The following is a 17,878-nucleotide window of genomic DNA, read 5'->3' on the forward strand; positions in this document are numbered from 1 at the left end:
GCTGACTGACCCATCAATCATTTAGTCGATGAAATGACAGATTGATAAAAATGTTCATCACAGTTTGTTAGTCTTTGAATGTCCCCTTCTGTCCAACCGACAGTCCAGAACCCAAAGACTCTTCATTTCCTGTCAGAAATGACAAAGAAAAACCAAAAATCTTCAGTTAACAGGCTGCTTCCAGACAACGACTGAAAAAAACAATTCATTGATGATCAAAATAGTTGATTTCTGAACCAAATTCATCAACAATCTGCAGCTCAAAATGTAAAATACAGTTCAGATTTAAAAAAAAACATCCTCACTGATTCTGTTAAAGAATTACAGTAAAATATCTTAAAGTTTAATGTTTCTGATTGGTCACTTTTAAGATAATAAAATACTGAGACGATTCTTTTCTTGTTTTCTGAGTTTGAAAACAATCAGCTGATTCGGTCTGAGAATATTTTTCTCATTAAGATCTGAGGACTCTGGAGATAATAATGTTTTTATAAGTTAAACATTTTTGTGCTCCTGCGTTGCGTTCAGCACCTGACCACGTTCTTGTTGGACCGTAAAGACGGGATGATCACGGTGGACGACGGCATCAGACGTCTCCGTCTGCTGGACGCTAAAGGGAAGGTGTGGACGCAGGAGATGTTGCTGCAGGTGGAGGAGAAATCAGTCAGCCTCATCGACCAGGAGACCAAGGTCAGAAATCTATCTGACATATGATGATGATAATAATAATAATAATAATAATAATAATAATAATATATGTCCAGACAGTGTTTAGGTTTTGTTAGTTAGTTTGTAATTCTATCGGTCTGTTTTTTAGGACCCTTGAACGCAGCGTTTGTTTAAACCCTGAGTTTTGTCTTCAGGATGTTTTTTAATCTGAACTTTTCAGAACGAGTTGGAGAACTTCCCCATCGGGACGATCCAGCACTGTCAGGCCGTCATGAACGCCTGCAGCTACGACTCCATCTTGGCTCTGGTGTGTAAAGACTCCGGTCAGAGTAAACCAGACCTCCACCTGTTCCAGTGTGATGACATCAAGGTAAACGGACTCTGATTGGTCCCTTTGATCTGTTAATCAGGTGAACCTCTGCTCTAAATCACATGTTCAGGGTTGATTAAACGGCAGGTAACCATAGCAACGGCAGTGATGCTTCACTGTAAGTTACCTGTTAACTCATCAAGCACCTTGACAGCTTCCTCAAGGACCTCTGGAATCTGTCAGGGACTTCAGAACCTCTGTAATGACCCATAGAAACTTCTCCAGGACCTGTACAGCCTCCTGAAGGTCATACGGGACCTTGCCGGGAAATTCTAAAAGTCTTTCAAGGAATTCTACTACTTTCTAAATAACCTCAACAACTTTCAACATTCATCAAACCTCCATAAGGACCATAAGATCATTTCAAGGACCTCTATAATCATCTAATGTATATGTGGAACTTCCTCAGGGACCTGTCAGAACGCCATATAACTTCAGAGACCTCTGAAAAACTGCAGATTTAAATATGATGTAAATAGTAGTGGAGTGAGTATAGAGCCCTGTGGTACACCATCACTGATTTAACAAAGTCAGTAAAGTCTAAAACACGCGACCTTTGAAGATAAATGAAGGCAGAAACGTGTTTTATCCTGTTAATTTGTCTAAACTTTATTAAATTAACGTCTGTTGGCGTTTTTTCAGGCGAATCTGATCCATGCAGACGTAGAAAGTGCCATGATCGATGCCAAAGGAGGGAAGGTGAAGAAGAGACCAGAGACGCTCAAGTAAGAACCAATCATCACCATCAGACACACTCAGACCTCACATTATCCTGCTAACAGCTGATTGGCTGATCTAACCGTCCGTCTGCCCGTCTGCAGGATGATCCTGAAGAGCGACGGGATCATCCCCCCTCCCCCTGCTGCTCCCGCCCCCGAACCACCGCCATCGTCCAATCAGGTGGACGTGAAGAGTCGAGCGGCTGCCTGGTCAGCCTGGACCAATGAGCAACAAGACTGTGAGTGATGTCACATTGACAGAGGAAGAAGTACCATAAATGTTCTCAGATCCTAAATCAATAAACGCTGCCTCATGCTAACTTTTAAAATGCTAAATATTATGAATGCTAATTTTGCCCAATGCCAGACTTTACAATGCTAACATGCTAAATTAGTTTTTTGACAGGCTCTTTTTTACAGCTAACGTTAGCATGCTGTTGCTAGCATTCAGCTCAAAGTCTAACTGGGTTCATTAAAGCTGAAACAAGTAGAGCTGAAGGTGAGATGTCCTAAAAAGGCCACCGTACAGCGAGAAAGATTTATGAGATTTATTGATGAGAAACAACACTTTTCCTCCAGAGCTGTTTTTTTTTTTTTTTTTAGGGTTACAACATTTAATTGACTGACAGAAAATTAATTACCAGCCATTTTTAATAATTGATTAATCGTTTTTCATGAAGTTTCACAGATTTCGATGGTGGACGTTTTTTTGGGAGTGTTGATTAGATAAAACAAACATTTTGAAGATATCATTTTTAGAACTTTTATTTTATAGCATTTTTTGTGACATTTTGTAAAATAACATTTAATCAATAAATCAGGGAAAATAATGAATGAATGAAAATAATATTTTTGTGTTTGCATGTAATAAATACTACAATCTAATGTGGCTTCAGACCTTTAGTCTTTATTTCTGGCTGTAAATCTTTAATAAAACTGCACATCTGATTGGTTATTATTGGTTATTGATTGGTGATTTCTCTGTGAGCAGATGAGAAGCAGAGACAGCTGGTGGAGGAGGACGGGCCGGTGGAGATGACGGCAGCCCGAGTGGACCGAGACGTGGTGAGTCCAACACGTCCGTCTGTCTGTCAGGAGAGCAGCTGGTGTCTCAGTCTGAGGACAATTTAGGGACAGTGTGAGACAGTGTGGGACAGCGTGGGACAGTGTGAGACGGTGTGGGACAGTGTGAGACAGTGTGAGACAGCGTGGGACAGTGTGAGACAGCGTGAGACAGTGTGGGACAGCGTGGGACAGTGTGGGACAGTGTGAGACGGTGTGGGACGGTGTGGGACAGCGTGAGACGGTGTAGGACAGTGTGAGACAGTGTGGGACAGTGTGAGACGGTGTGGGACAGTGTGGGACAGCGTGAGACTGTGGGACAGCGTGAGACAGCGTGAGACAGCGTGGGACAGTTTGAGACAGTGTGGGACAGCGTGGGACAGTGTGGGACAGCGTGGGGGACAGCGTGTGAGACAGTGTGGGACAGTGTGAGACGGCGTGGGACGGCGTGGGACAATGTGGGACAGTGTGGGACAACGTGGGACAGCGTGGGACAGCGTGGGACAGTGGGACAGCGTGGGACAGCGTGAGACAGCGTGAGACAGCGTGGGACAGAGTGGGACAGCGTGGGACAGCGTGAGACAGCGTGGGACAGAGTGGGACAGCGTGGGACAGCGTGGGACAGCGTGAGACAGTGTGAGACAGCGTGGGACAGCGTGAGACAGTGTGAGACAGTGTGGGACAGCGTGGGACAGCGTGAGACAGTGTGAGACAGTGTTGGACAGTGTGGGACAGCGTGGGACAGTGTGAGACAGCGTGGGACAGCGTGGAACAGCGTGAGACAGTGTTGGACAGCGTGGGACAGCGTGGGACAGCGTGAGACAGCGTGGGACAGTGTGGGACAGTGTTGGACAGTGTGGGACAGTGTGGGACAGTGTGTGGGACAGCGTGAGACAGTGTTGGACAGTGTGGGACAGTGTTGGACAGCGTGGGACAGCGTGAGACAGTGTGGGACAGTGTGAGACAGTGTGGGACAGTGTGTGAGACAGTGTGGGACAGTGTGTGGGACAGTGTGGGACAGCGTGGGACAGCGTGGGACAGTGTGAGACAGTGTGGGACAGTGTGTGAGACAGTGTGGGACAGCGTGGGACAGCGTGGGACAGCGTGAGACAGTGTGGGACAGTGTGAGACAGTGTGGGACAGTGTGTGAGACAGTGTGGGACAGCGTGTGGGACAGCGTGTGGGACAGTGTGGGACAGTGTTGGACAGTGTGGGACAGCGTGGGACAGCGTGTGGGACAGTGTTGGACAGTGTTGGACAGTGTGGGACAGTGTGGGACAGCGTGAGACAGTGTGGGACAGTGTGTGAGACAGTGTGGGACAGTGTGAGACAGCGTGGGACAGCGTGGGACAGCGTGGGACAGTGTGGGACAGTAGACAGTAGACAGAAGACTGAATCAGATGTAGTTTGATGTAAAAATAGTCCCAGGCTGCAGCTCTGAGAGTAAATCTGGTTACATAAAGGAGAAGCAGTGACCTTTGTTCAGGTTTAATCATTAAAAAAATCTACGTTAAAAACAAACCTGCAGTCCGTCAACCTTCTCTGACCGAAACTAACTTTTATTTTGGCAGCAAATCCTGAACCACATCCTGGACGACATCGAGTTCTTCGTCACCAAACTGCAGAAGGCTGCCGAGGCGTTTAACGAGCTCTCCAAGAGGAAGAAGACGAAGAAGGGCAAAAAGAAAGGACCTGGAGGTGACAAGATCACAAAACCTGAACCATTTGATCTAAATCACAGTCTCTGTTCACCACCTCGCAAACTTTTCCCCTTAATTAAGTTTAAAGTTTTATATTTATTTAAGAAGGTTAAAAATAAAGTCTCTCTCTCAGTGTCGACCTCAACAAGAATCCAGCTGGACGTGAAATTTAAAGAGGAAGTGTTTGACAAAAATGAATTATCCATCAGCAGGAGCATTTTATAATAAAACCTTCAGTGAAGTTTTTTCTCTTTCTGTCCACCAGAGGGCGTCCTGACTCTGCGCTCCAAACCTCCCGGGGAGGACGAGTTTGTCGACTGTCTGCAGAAGTTCAAACACGCCTTCAACCAGCTGGTGGGAGGAGCCTCTTCATCATCATCTTCATCTTCAGATTATATTGAATCTAAACGTTTATATTCAGGGTTACTGTCTGTCTGTGACCTGCAGGGAAAACTGAAGGATCACATCCAGAACCCGAGCGCCGTCGACCTGTTGCACTTCCTGTTCACTCCTCTCAGGATGGTCGGTTTCATCTGACAGACTACTTCCTGTTTGTATTTTTATCTCGACTGAATGAACTTGTTTCTCCTGCAGCTCAAATTCAGAAACTTTGAGCTAAAACCTCTAAACATCTTCACAGACTAAAAAAAGTAAAATCAAATTCACTGAAGGTATAAACACAGTGTGACCAAAAGTATATGGACACACAGACCTGTCCTTATATAGAGAGATGTCCATATACTTATGGTCAATTCTGAAAATTGAAACTAAAAAAACCCAAACTTTATGAAGCAAAAGTGCCCACAACACTGTAGTCCCTTCAGTTTGAAAGGCTGTTTGACCCTGGACATGTCCCACCTTCTGTCCTCTCACCTGTCCTCCTCATGTCCTCTCACCTGTCCCCCTTCCTGTCCTCTCAACCCATCCCTCCTGCAGGTGATCCAGGCCTCAGGCAGCGTGGATCTGGCTCGCAGCGTCGTGGTTCCCCTGCTGACCAGAGAGGCCATCGACTTCCTGCACACCTCAGGGACAGCAGAGGAGAGACACCTGTGGGTCACTCTGGGGGACGGATGGACCAAATGCAGGTGAGACAGTGGCAGGGTCCATCTGTACAGCTGCCTTCCTGATCAGTCATTGCTTTTTCATTATTAAAAGCATCAAGTAGAGATGTTTGCAACTTAATTGGTGGTCAGTTGCAGAAACGTCTGAGGTGAAATATCAAACTAAATTTGATTTCATTTATTTATTTACATAGAAGATTAGAAAAAATAAATTGTAGAATAAAACAGAAACAAACAATAAATAATGAGCAGACTTACAACGAGAAACATAAATTAACATTTGATATCTGAAAAGGAACAAGAAGAAGCTTGTAATCGATACTGATCCATCAATAATCAAATAAATAAAATGATAAAATAAAATGTATGAGTCTGCGTCTTAATGTTGACCCGGTCACCAACACGTCCTCATCACTCCTCCGTGTCTCCTCAGGTTGGAGTGGCCGAAGGATCACTACTTTCCTCCGAGCGCGCTGAAGTTTCGAGACGGCTGGGAGCCTCCGGCGTTGCCGTCGGCGACACCGTCCAGAGAGCAGGAGCTGACTCAGCTGGCCGAGAGTCTCGCCAACGCCGAGATCCAGAGACAAGAGGAGCTGCAGATGAGACTGGCTCAGGAGGTCCGTGTCCAGACCGCCACGCGCACAGTAACGTCCCCGCCGAGCGACACGTACCTCATGTTTAATCTACTTCCTGTCTGTCTGTTTCCTGTCTGCAGTCGGCGGTGCAGAAGTTCCCCCCTGCTGACGGGTACGCCTTCTCCAACTCCTCCTACAAACGCATGCACGTCCTGGATCAGGACGCGGCCGTGGCTGCTTTCAAACACGCCGTCAGCCGCCGCGTAGACCGGTAACTGTGAGGTCACATGACCACGCCCTGGAGAACTGATCCCACCCGTCTGATCTGATCTTTATCTGTTAACGTACGGAGGACGAAACACGACCGATTCATCGATAAATACAGAAAAACTGCCTGAAATAAACAACCAGGACATAAATTCCTCGTTTGTTCATTTCACATTTCTATACATTTAATTATTTCTCTGTTTTCTATAATGTAATTTTTTATTATTTCATGAAAACAGCAGAATGTTACTGTCACACCAGATCAATAATCAGATCAGGATCAGATTAAAACATGTTATAACAAACAGCAATGTGCTTTTTATCATGTTCTTTATACTTTAAAACTGGAAACTAATGATAATAGGAATAAATACTAAAATTAGAACAAAATATTTTTGTCAATAAATAAAAGCAGAAACAAACAAAAGTTCTTTTCACATTATTATGAGAAGAAGAAACTTTTCTTGTTCTAATATTTACAGAATATTTTAAAACTGTATCCTGTTAGAACATGAAACATTTAACATGATAATTTATTCAAGTTTGACGTCATAATGTAACAACCTTGTGATGTTTTAAGTAATAAAAATTATTCTATAAATATTCTTATAACAAGAAAAAAAATATATAATTAAAGTGCATTTATAACTGAGCTGAAGATAAAATGTTCCTTCATTAAATGTTACAGCAGCAAAGAGGAAGACAAAAATATAAGAAGAAAATAATAATAGGAACATTATAAACATGATCAAAATATTTAGTAAATATTATAGTATTTACTCCTGTATTTATTATTTAATTGATGAGTCAGACGTGTTTTGTCCTCCATAAAATCCTCTTTCTGACTCTGATGTTTATTTCTAATATTTTCTCTTTTTTTCTGGCTGATTTGATTTTCGGTTCTGAGAAAATTCAAACTGACGTCTTTCAGACTTTTCTCATTCAGTCTTTTTTTTTTTTTTTTCAAAATCTCTAAAAATGGAATAATTTTCTGTGAATTGTGCCTTTAACGCTCATCTTTCTCTCAGTAATCTGATCTGAAGTTGGGACGCTTCTCCACGGCTGAAACATCGTGAACGTCAAATTAAAGTTCATGTTTCGTGGCTTCAGTCCAAAATTATTTTATTTATTTTCTTTTGTTCTGTAGAAAAAGTTTCTCTGTGTTTTTATTTTAAAGTAAATTAAAATATTCACTTTGTACTTCTGATGATGTTACACTGAGTGATGATGTCATAATTACTGACGTCGTGATTGGCTGATTTCAGAAGTTTTGACGCCGACAGCAGAGGCCAATCCAAACTGTTTGCCAAATCTAAATACGACTTTGTGGCGAGAAACAACACGGAGCTGTCGGTCCTCAAAGACGAGGTCGTCGAGGTAAAATCAGTTTCATACATCAGGTTAAACATTTACTCTACTAATATCAAGTTTTCAAAAGTTGAGTTGATTAAATGTAAATAAAATTGTAAGTTGAAGTCCTGATTTAACCGTCTAATCCCTGACACTCGTCTGTCAGGTTCTCGACGACAGGAAGCAGTGGTGGAAGGTTCGTAACGGCTGCGGGGCGTCCGGCTACGTGCCAAACAACATCCTGGAGATCACCAAAGCAGTGGACATCACGGGCAGAGGAGAGCCCATCTACAGCCACACCATACAGGTAGGACAGCGTCTGAAGGTCCGTCACCATGGTAACGGGACGTGTCATCATTAATCCGTCCGTGAGTTTGATTCCGTCTCTGTCTCACCTCCTTCATCTCTTTCATTTTAACTGTCGAAGCTCATGATGCCAAAGAAGGAGTTTGAATTGTTCAAGGTAGGACGAGTCGTGACGAGTGGTTTTAGTTTTACAGATGTTCCTGTCTGTGTTCTGCTGTGGAACCTTAAAGGAACAGTCTCACATTTCCTGGTTTGTTGGTCAACAAATAGCTTCAACGCTAAAATTATAACATTTCTTTTATAAACATCAGATAACGTGTAAATCAGACGCACCTGAGTTGTTTGCAGCTAGGCTAACAGTTTCCCTCTGCTTCTAGTCTTTGTGCTAAGCTAAGCTAAGAATGTCCTGTTATAACACTTGTGCCAACTGTTGGAGATGCTCCCTGTACGTAGCGAGCATAGCTGCAACTAGCTAACAGCTTAACGTAGCTAGAAACAGCTAACGTAATATCAAATATACTAGTTCTTTGTAACTGTTTTAACATCGTTAGCTACACACCGCTAGTCATGTTAAATGCACTGTTTGTAACCAATAATATCAACTCCCTATAAACACCCTGATTATGCTAGCTAGCTTTTCTCCCTGTCACCAGCCTTTGTGCTAAGCTAGGGGAAACATCTCCTTCTGTAACACCAGTTAGCTAAAAATGGCTATCATCTGACACATCTGCTATCGAGCAGTGAGGTAGAACTGCCTAGCTTAGTGTTGGGTATGCTAACTGTTTATAGCTACTTCTAAAACAAATATCAGCTAACATTATCTATAAACTCCTGTTGATTATGCTAACTGTATCTCCCTGCTTATAGTCTTGCATCCCAGTATAAGCTACAAACACTTAGCATGTAGCTACCATTAGCATCACATAATAGTAAATTTATACCAAATATTTTGTGGCTACCAGTTTCCTGCTTCTGCTTCCAGTCTTTGGGCTAAGCTAGGCTATAACACTGGTTAGCTTCAAACAGTTACCATAACAGCAGCTGTACTGTTGTTATGGTAACTGTCATTAAATAAACACCTGACGTCATGCTGACTATGCTACCTGGTTTGTAGCTATACTGGCTATCGTTTTCCCTCTGCTTCTAGTGTTTGTGCTAAGCTAGGCTAAGCATGTCCAGTATCTCAAACCAAAATAAATAAGCAATTTAAAAAAATAAACATGTAAATTAATAAACATGGCTGTGAAATACATCAACAAAATAAATGAATAAATTAGGCAATAAATATATAAATGTAAATACAAAGGACTGTTTTTATTTATTTCATAATTCCACGTTTATTTATTTATATTTACATTTACTTATATATTTATTGCCTCGTGTATTTATTTCATATGAATATTTATGTATTTATTTATTTAATACTGATCCTTTCTGGGTAAGATGTCTGACAGGATCATGTTGAAATGTCGGACTGTTCCTTTAAGTGTTTTTAGGATTTGATGTGTATGTTTTAGTGAGTTCTTGGATCCTGTTAAAGCGAGCAGCTCATCCTCAGTCTGTTTAGTTTGAGTGTTTCCCTGCAGTCAGTTTGCTGTGAAGAAAACATTTTGTTTCATCGTTTCATTGCCACCATCTTCTTTTATGTTTCATTTTTCATTTCACGTTTCCAGCAATTACTGGGCGAATTAAACGAGGTAAAGAACGAGCAGACATTCAGCTTCAGACGCTTCACGTTCACTTCAGTCTGTGAATGTTTGTGTGACGCTGCGAGTCGGTCTGTGAATATAAACTGTCTCCTGTCAGAAACAGACCACCAGGACAGACTACATCCCCAGTAAACCGGTCGTCACGCCGATGCCTCCGGCTCCCACGCCGCCCCCTCCGGCCCCCGCCAGGCTGCCCACGCCGCCGCTGCCTCCTCCGGCCGCCGAGCCCGCCAAACCGGCCGCCAGTGGGAACACGGTCAGCCGGCAGAACAGCACCACGTCCAGCGACAACGGCAGCGTCGCCATGAGGGACCACGGCAACCAGAAACCGGCGCCTGCCAACCGTGAGTCTCAGTCAGAGTCTGGAGGGACAGTTTGTACACTGCAAAAAACTTTTCCAAGCAAAACTGTCAAAATATTTTGAGGATAAATTTTTATATTTAGAGGATCAAGTTGTCACGTTTTAGAGCGCAGATGTTAAATTGGGGGAAAAAGTTGTAAAACTGAGAAAATCATGAAATTAAAATCAGAGTTGAGAAAAGTTTCTTGTTTGAAAAAAAATATTTTTATGAATAATTTCTTAAAATAGACTCAAAATATTTTTTAAAAGTTTTCACACGATATTTTAACTTGAATGTTTTTTCTTCTTCCTCTTTCTGGTCCTCACACTAATAATCATATATATTAACTATATTAAATGAGACCTGGCCTGTGATTGGCTGAATCCTCCTCTGGTCGATGAAGCGTCAGTGAATCTTCAGTCACACTGTCTGTTGATGTCTGTACTCTGATGTGTTTTTCTGCTGCTGCTCCTCGTCGCCCCCTGCAGGCAGGAAGTCCAACATGGAGGAGGTTCAGGACGAGCTGATGCACAGGCTGACTCTGGGTCGCAGCGCTCAGAAGAAGTTTCAGGTTCCGTCTCGCAGCGGCGGCGGCGGCGGCCTGCCGTCCGTCAGCATCACGTACGACTCGTCACCGGACGACGTCAGAGCCTGGCTAGAGGCCAAAGGCTTCAGTCCAGTGTGAGTCATGTGATCACCGTCTGAAACACCGTCCATGAAATATTCAGAATTCTAGAATTACACAAAGTCACGATAATGAGAAATTAAAATCATGACTGTTCAAATTAAAATCTCACTTTTTACAAGTCGGGATAAAAGTCAGACGAAAATGATGAAACAAGATGTAAAAAACACAACAAGACGTTAAAGACAAAAATGACATAACAGACGTAACAAGATGTAACGAGACAAAAATAACGAAGGACACAACAAGACAAAACAGAGACGGAGACTCTGGTGGAGAAAAGCTGAGGTTCAGTTGGTTTCACATAGAAACAGTCAGTAGAAATGTCCTTCAGAGGACGACGCGAGCCGGTACAACTGACCCCTGTGTCCAGGTGTGTGTCCAGGTGTGTGTCCAGGTGTGTGTCCAGGTGTGTGTCCAGGTGTGTGTGCGTCCAGGTGTGTGTGTGTGTGTGTGTGTGTGCGTCCAGGTGTGTGTCCAGGTGTGTGTCCAGGTGTGTGTGTGTGTGTGTGTGTGTGCGTCCGGGTGTGTGTCCAGGTGTGTGTGTGTGTGCGTCCAGGTGTGTGTCCAGGTGTGTGTGTGTGTGTGTGTGTGTGTGTGTGCGCGTCCGGGTGTGTGTCCAGGTGTGTGTGTGTGTGTGTGTGTGCGCGTCCAGGTGTGGGTGTGTGTGTGTGTGTCCAGGTGTGTGTGTGTGTGTGTGTCCAGGTGTGTGTGTGTGTGTGTGTGTGTGTGTGTGCGTCCAGGTGTGTGTCCAGGTGTGTGTCCAGGTGTGTGTGTGCGTCCAGGTGTGTGTCCAGGTGTGTGTCCAGGTGTGTGTCCAGGTGTGTGTGTGTGTCCAGGTGTGTGTCCAGGTGTGTGTGTGTGTCCAGGTGTGTGTGTGTGTGTGTGTGTGTGCGTCCGGGTGTGTGTCCAGGTGTGTGTGTGTGTACAGGTGTGTGTGTGTGTGTGTGTCCAGGTGTGTGTGAGCTGACTGTAGCCGTGTCCTCTGTGCAGAACCATCACCAGCCTCGGCGTTCTGACCGGCGCTCAGCTGTTTTCTCTCAACAAGGAGGAGCTGAAGACGGTTTGTCCCGACGACGGCGCTCGAGTCTTCAGTCAGGTCACCGTCCAGAAGGCGGCGCTGGAGGTTCGTGTCGCACCTCAAACACCTTCAGCAGCAAGTTTTCCTTGTTACATTTGAGAAGTTGCTTTATTTTGAAAGGGTTTTCCAGGACGACCCTGATAGACGAATCTGATCGTTTGAATCCTGGTCAGTTATTAAAGACCTGACGGTTAATCAGCTGTGAAATGAAACGTGTCACTGTAACGTTTCCACGTGGTCACAGATCCACAGTTGACTGTTCTTGATTGGACGGAGCTACAGATGTTTCCTAGCAACAGATTTATACATCACTGAGACATTTCTGAAGGGTCGTCTTCTCTGTCTTTAAGTCTTCTGTCCCAAACTCTGGTGACGTTGCGTCCGTCATTTTACCAACCCAGTTTAGATGAAGCCACGCCCACTTCTGTATGATGAAAGCTTGATGTCATACGACAACCAATCAGAGTCTACAGCTATGATTACAGGCGCTATGAGGCGGTGAACTTGATTTGATATCATTGTAGAGGTTTCGTCATACAGAAGTGGGCGTGGCTTAATCTAAAGTGGGTTGGAAAAACGATCGACGCGGCATGTTCTGGTGTGTGGTGTCTATCTCCACCTGCAGGTCTTCTTCTGACCCTCCTTTGATCTTCTGACTGTTTCCTCACTCGTTCGTTCAGGTATCGTGTTCACAAACACGTTCACGCCTTCGTTCTGTCGGCCAGCTTTAAGAAAACAAAACGCCACCAGACGGGAGACTCGGCGCTTTTTGGTTTAAACGTCAGTTTTTCTTCAACATTTGATGATTTGATGGTAGAAAGTAAAGACGACTGGACTCGAGTCCTGGATCTGACCGAATCTCAACGCGACTGAAAGACTCACAAATGACCTGAACGCCAGTTAGTCTTGACTTTGACTGGATTTGAATGACTTGACATCCTCCCGCGTGACTTGGGACTCGGCTGTCTTGACTTAGGACCAGGACACCATCGTCTTCATTTGGGTCCTGCTTGTCTTGACCTCGGTCTCCAGTTGGGACTTGTTGGTCTTTGGTGTTGACTTGTTGGTCTAGACTTGTGGTTTCATAGACTCGAGACTCTTCACGTCCCGTCCCGTCTCTGGCCGTCAGAACGAAGACGTTTCATGTGTAGCAGCATTTTAAGGTAGCGCCAGTATTTGTCCTCCTGCTGTGGCTGAACACCTAAGTCCTCCTTAACGTCCCTGAATGAACCAACTCCAGAATGTCCCCCACTTCCTGTTGACCTCTGACCCCGTCCTCCACCCCGTAGAGACCAGGATGTAGATCTTGTCTTGGCTGAAATGAGATCTGAAGAGTCAAACCTGTTGTCTGTGTGTGCTAGCTTAGCTTTGATTAGCAGTCAGCTAACTGTACAAGTTGTTCCAACATGGCCGCCCCCCGAACAAACCGTCAAATAACACGCGTCTTTAAAGGAAGTGATCTTTTTTTACAACCTGCTTCTTGTTTTTCTCCGTTTCTGATCGACCGAGATGCTGAAGTTCAGGATTCTGAATCTTTGTCGACAAGGAAGAAATATTATTGGAACGTCTGTGTTTAACGGTTACCATGACAACAGGAGAAATCCAGGTTGTAGAAAAGCTGAATGTTCCTTAAAGATCTGATCTTCACTCAGATCGAATTTGTGGTTGATTCTTACAAACACAAAGAAAAGAGCTTTTTAAAAAAGTTCTGATTCTCTGCAACACAAACAAATGTCTGATTATTTCAAAAGTCGTCAGTGTTTCGTTTATCGACTGTTATCGTCTCATTCTTACTGTCCTGCTGATCAGTATTGATCAGCCGCTCTGGGTAAGTATAAACTATTGATTAAAGTCGTGGGGATCTCTGGATCAGCTTTTACAGCTCAGACAGAATCTGCAGCTGGTTGCACAAAGACGTCGACAACAGCTGGAAAAAAACCTCAACGCAAAATCAAATAATCAAACAAAATTCATAACAAACTAATCTGATACATGCAAAAATAATAAAATGATAAATAAAATAAAGTAAAAGCTAAAATGAACATAAATAATCAAATGTGTAACTGAAAAAAGAAACATGTTCATGACATGTAAGAAGTAAATTTGTGAGTTTCTTTGAGTTTAGAATCATAAATTTACCACTTTGATCTCAGAAAAGTTTTTTTTTTTTTTCATCTTAAATCTCACGGAGCATCTGAGGGTTTTTTGTCACAAATCTTTATTTCCTTCTGATTCTGTATCGCTGCACACGTTAAAAAAGTCTGTAATTCGAGCGCTGACTCAGCGGTGTGACTCGTGTTTGTGCGACCAGTTTCAGAGCGCCCTGACAGTGGTCCGTTACCCAGCATGCCCTGCGTCTCCAGCAGCTGACTCGTGCTCTTCACAGCTCCCAGCGGCTCCGGCAGAGGCTTCCTGCTTCCTGCTTCCTGCTTCCTGCTTCCTGCTTCCTGCGGTCGCTTCAGGCCGCTGGCTGAGTTTACATGGAGGCTGAGGCCCATTTAAAGACAGCCAGCGCTGCTCGCCTCTGATTGGCCGACCAGAAGATTTTCTCCTCTTATTTGCTGATAAAATCTTCTGATTTTAGACGCAGTCAGTCGCTTCAGAGGATTTCCAGTGAAAGTTTGTGTTTCCTGTCTAACCAGCTGTTTGTCTCTGTCTCTTTGTTTCCTCGTCTTCTTTCTCTCCAGAAGAGTTCAGGCTCTGAGCTGCAGGAGATCATGAGGAGGCGGCAGGAGAAACTGGCAGCCAGCACCTGTGACTCAGGGGTGGAGTCTTTTGATGAAGGCAGCACCCACTGAGCTGCTGCTCCTCCTCCTCCTCCTCCTCCTCTTCTCCCTCCTCCTCTTCCTCTTCCTCTTCCTCCTCCTCCTCCTCCTCCTCTTCCTCCTCCTCCTCCTCTTCCTCCTCCTCTTCCTCCTCCTCCTCCTCTTCCTCCTCCTCTTCCTCCTCCTCCTCCTCCTCTTCCTCTTCCTCCTCCTCCTCCTCCTCTTCCTCCTCTTCCTCCTCCTCTTCCTCCTCCTCCTCCTCCTCCTTCCTGTCCTTTCACTTTGACTCTTTCCTCACTGCAGCCTGCTGTTTTCTCGCACTCTTGCTCCTCAGGCGGCTGCCGATCACGCCAAGTTTGTGGAGATCATGCGGCGCCGGCAGGAACTCCTCAGCTCGTCCCCGTAAAGAAACGACCAACCAGCCGTCTGAAAATGTTCAACCCACAGAGAGAGAACTCCGCCATGTTTGCCTGAAGGTCATGTGACTCTGGACGCTGTTTTCTCTCCTCCACCGCAGATCTGATGGTGATTCTGTAAAAAAGCTGCTCAGTCGCTCATTTTCCAAAGAAACGCCGCTCAGTATTAATGTCAGAACGGCTGCTGGTCGTCAGCTCCAGTCTGTGCCTCATCAATCACTTATCAATCAATCTGTCCATCATTTTCTCGATTAATCAATGAATTGATCCTGTCACAATCTGGTCAGTTCAAAAATAGATCCAATCATGAAAACATGTGGAGCGCACCGACGTCTGTACGCTCCACCTGTTTGGATCTATTTTTCAACCAGTGATCAATCTGGCAATAACTTTTCCAATAATCAATTAGTTGTTTGATCCATAAAATGTCAGAAAATGTTGATCAACGTCCAAGATGACGTCCTCAAATGTCTTGTTTTGTCCACAACTCAAAGATCTTCGATTTTTATTTAAAAAAAGGTGATTAATAATTAAAGTAATAATCGATCGATCAGTAACTGTGATAATAAATAAAGTGGAGGCTCAAACTGGAGCTGCTGAACCGACAGGTTGATGTTTGTACAGAAAAACAGAAGAAATAAAATGAATGTTGGCGTCATTATATTGTAGGAAAATACAAGAATAGACAGAAAAATCTAAATGTACATTTCAGATTTTTTTGGCCAAAAGAACGATAGAATATAATCCTTTTATTGAACGGTGAGATCAAAAGTATCAATAAGTTCATTTAATTAATGATAGAACTGATCAAATAAACAAAAAATAAAATAATTAAAAATCTTTAAATGCACAGTAATTTTCTAATAATCTAATTTATGAAGATGATGTGATTTAGATTTAGAGACACGATTTGATGAGATGAAGTTTATTTGCTGATTTTGGGGCATTTTTGCACAATAAATAAATAAATAAACAAATAAATAAATAAAAGTGTAAATGTTTCTCTTCTGAGACGACTGAAGAATCAAAACTGTCAAATGATTCAGAATCAGTTGGATGTTTTCTGCTGACTGATCAATAATTTGATCAAACACTAAAGTGAATGTAAACTGCTGACTCAGCGATGGTCCCACTGTTACCACGGTGACTGGGTCTGCTTCAGGCTCCGCCCACAAACAGCAGGTCGTCTCCAAAAATATCTGGTTATTGTTAATAAAACTTCACGGTAACCGTTAATTATCTGCAGCAGTTTGACAGTTTTCTGATTGATGATATAAACTAAAACAGGCGACTGATTTAAACGACTGTTTCCATGGAGATCCAGAGAGGCGTTTATTTCTCATGTAACGTTTTTTCTTCTTATTATAGTCAAATTAGACACCACAGTCTGGACCAATCCGGATCAATCTGGACCAGTCTGGAGCAGTCTGAGTCAGTCCGGGTCAGTCCGGGTCAGTCCGGGTCAGTCTGGGTCAGTCTTGGTCAGTCCGAGTCAGTCCGGGTCAGTCTGGGTCAGTCTGGGTCAGTCCGGGTCAGTCTTGGTCAGTCTTGGTCAGTCTGGGTCAGTCTGAGTCAGTCTGAGTCAGTCTTGGTCAGTCCGGGTCAGTCTTGGTCAGTCTGGGTCAGTCAGGGTCAGTCTGGGTCAGTCTGGGTCAGTCTGGGTCAGTCCGGGTCAGTCTTGGTCAGTCTGGGTCAGTCTGGGTCAGTCTGGGTCAGTCTTGGTCAGTCTGGATCAGTCTTGGTCAGTCTGGGTCAGTCTGAGTCAGTCTTGGTCAGTCTGGACCAGTCTTGGTCAGTCCGGGTCAGTCTTGGTCAGTCCGGGTCAGTCTTGGTCAGTCTTGGTCAGTCTGGATCAGTCTTGGTCAGTCTGGGTCAGTCTGAGTCAGTCTTGGTCAGTCTGGACCAGTCTTGGTCAGTCTTGGTCAGTCCGGGTCAGTCTTGGTCAGTCTTGGTCAGTCTGGATCAGTCTTGGTCAGTCTGGATCAGTCTTGGTCAGTCTGGGTCAGTCTGAGTCAGTCTTGGTCAGTCTGGATTACCGTCTGCTGTAAACTTTTTCTTTTTAATTTAATTTGAATTTGTTCGTGCCGGACATGAACTTCCTGTAAACTGTCAAATAATAAGAAAGTCTTCATCCGTAAATGTCGTCCTAAAATCAGAACCTAAAATCTGTTCAGACGATCGTCCACAAAGAAAAAAAAAAAACTGAGAAAACAAACAAAAACATCAGAAAGTAAAAGTGAATTTCTTCGCCAACACAAACCGACACCACGACTGTTTTTGTTTTTGTTGTTGTTTTTTAAAGAGTTTGTCTGAAGCACCAGATCATAAACTAGCTGGAGAAAATGTTATATATAAAATATAAATATGTATGTATTTGCTTGCATATAAATGTACAAAAATCAGCCAGTAAGTTCTTTACTCACTGTGGCATCGATCGTATTGATCGTATTGATTTTGTTTTCCACGTCTCCACTTAAACGTCTCGGATGTTGGCGGTCGAGTGTGAAGGATGTAAAACTGTGGAACCAGATCAGAGGTGATGGTGTGACGTGTAGCACGGCGCTGTGATTAGATTCAAGCTGAGTAGATCATCTCGTTTATTAACGAGAGTAAAGTTTATCTGTAGGAGCCAATCAGAAGAATTGACTACAGAAATCTGTCTGTTTAGTTTTCATGGTGCCTTTTTCCATTTAAATCTGCTCATTCTGCAATAAAACATTTCTGAAAATCACTTCATGTCGTCCAGAGTTTGTGTCCAACATTCAACACGTCACCGTCTGTTCTTTGAGAACTTTAGTTTGT

The 17,878-nt window shown here is 43.8% G+C and overlaps 1 protein-coding gene across 4 annotated transcripts in view; it reads left to right on the plus strand.

Moving 5' to 3' along the window:
• The window catches only part of eps8a (EGFR pathway substrate 8a, signaling adaptor), a 39,937-nt gene extending 25,198 nt beyond the window's left edge, over positions 1-14,739 (plus strand). For 2 of the 4 annotated variants that reach the window (XM_084711361.1, XM_084711358.1), the window contains 19 exons: positions 529-690; positions 890-1,039; positions 1,682-1,764; positions 1,861-1,997; positions 2,750-2,823; positions 4,392-4,518; positions 4,786-4,874; positions 4,968-5,042; positions 5,457-5,605; positions 6,015-6,198; positions 6,297-6,427; positions 7,689-7,800; positions 7,940-8,080; positions 8,201-8,236; positions 9,753-9,776; positions 9,886-10,132; positions 10,618-10,810; positions 11,808-11,940; positions 14,583-14,739. In XM_084711361.1, the coding sequence (XP_084567487.1) occupies positions 529-690; positions 890-1,039; positions 1,682-1,764; positions 1,861-1,997; positions 2,750-2,823; positions 4,392-4,518; positions 4,786-4,874; positions 4,968-5,042; positions 5,457-5,605; positions 6,015-6,198; positions 6,297-6,427; positions 7,689-7,800; positions 7,940-8,080; positions 8,201-8,236; positions 9,753-9,776; positions 9,886-10,132; positions 10,618-10,810; positions 11,808-11,940; positions 14,583-14,693 (2,358 nt within the window). In that variant the 3' untranslated portion in view covers positions 14,694-14,739. Of the gene's footprint in view, positions 1-528; positions 691-889; positions 1,040-1,681; positions 1,765-1,860; positions 1,998-2,749; positions 2,824-4,391; positions 4,519-4,785; positions 4,875-4,967; positions 5,043-5,456; positions 5,606-6,014; positions 6,199-6,296; positions 6,428-7,688; positions 7,801-7,939; positions 8,081-8,200; positions 8,237-9,752; positions 9,777-9,885; positions 10,133-10,617; positions 10,811-11,807; positions 11,941-12,520; positions 12,576-14,582 lie in introns of all 4 variants that reach the window. The other 2 variants (XM_084711360.1, XM_084711359.1) reach the window with 2 other exon arrangements.
• Positions 14,740-17,878: the final 3,139 nt, after the last annotated feature.

The sequence above is a fragment of the Lutjanus erythropterus genome, chromosome 22, assembly GCF_056507025.1.
Source record: "Lutjanus erythropterus isolate fLutEry1 chromosome 22, fLutEry1.hap2, whole genome shotgun sequence".
Taxonomy (NCBI): Eukaryota; Metazoa; Chordata; class Actinopteri; order Lutjaniformes; family Lutjanidae; genus Lutjanus; species Lutjanus erythropterus.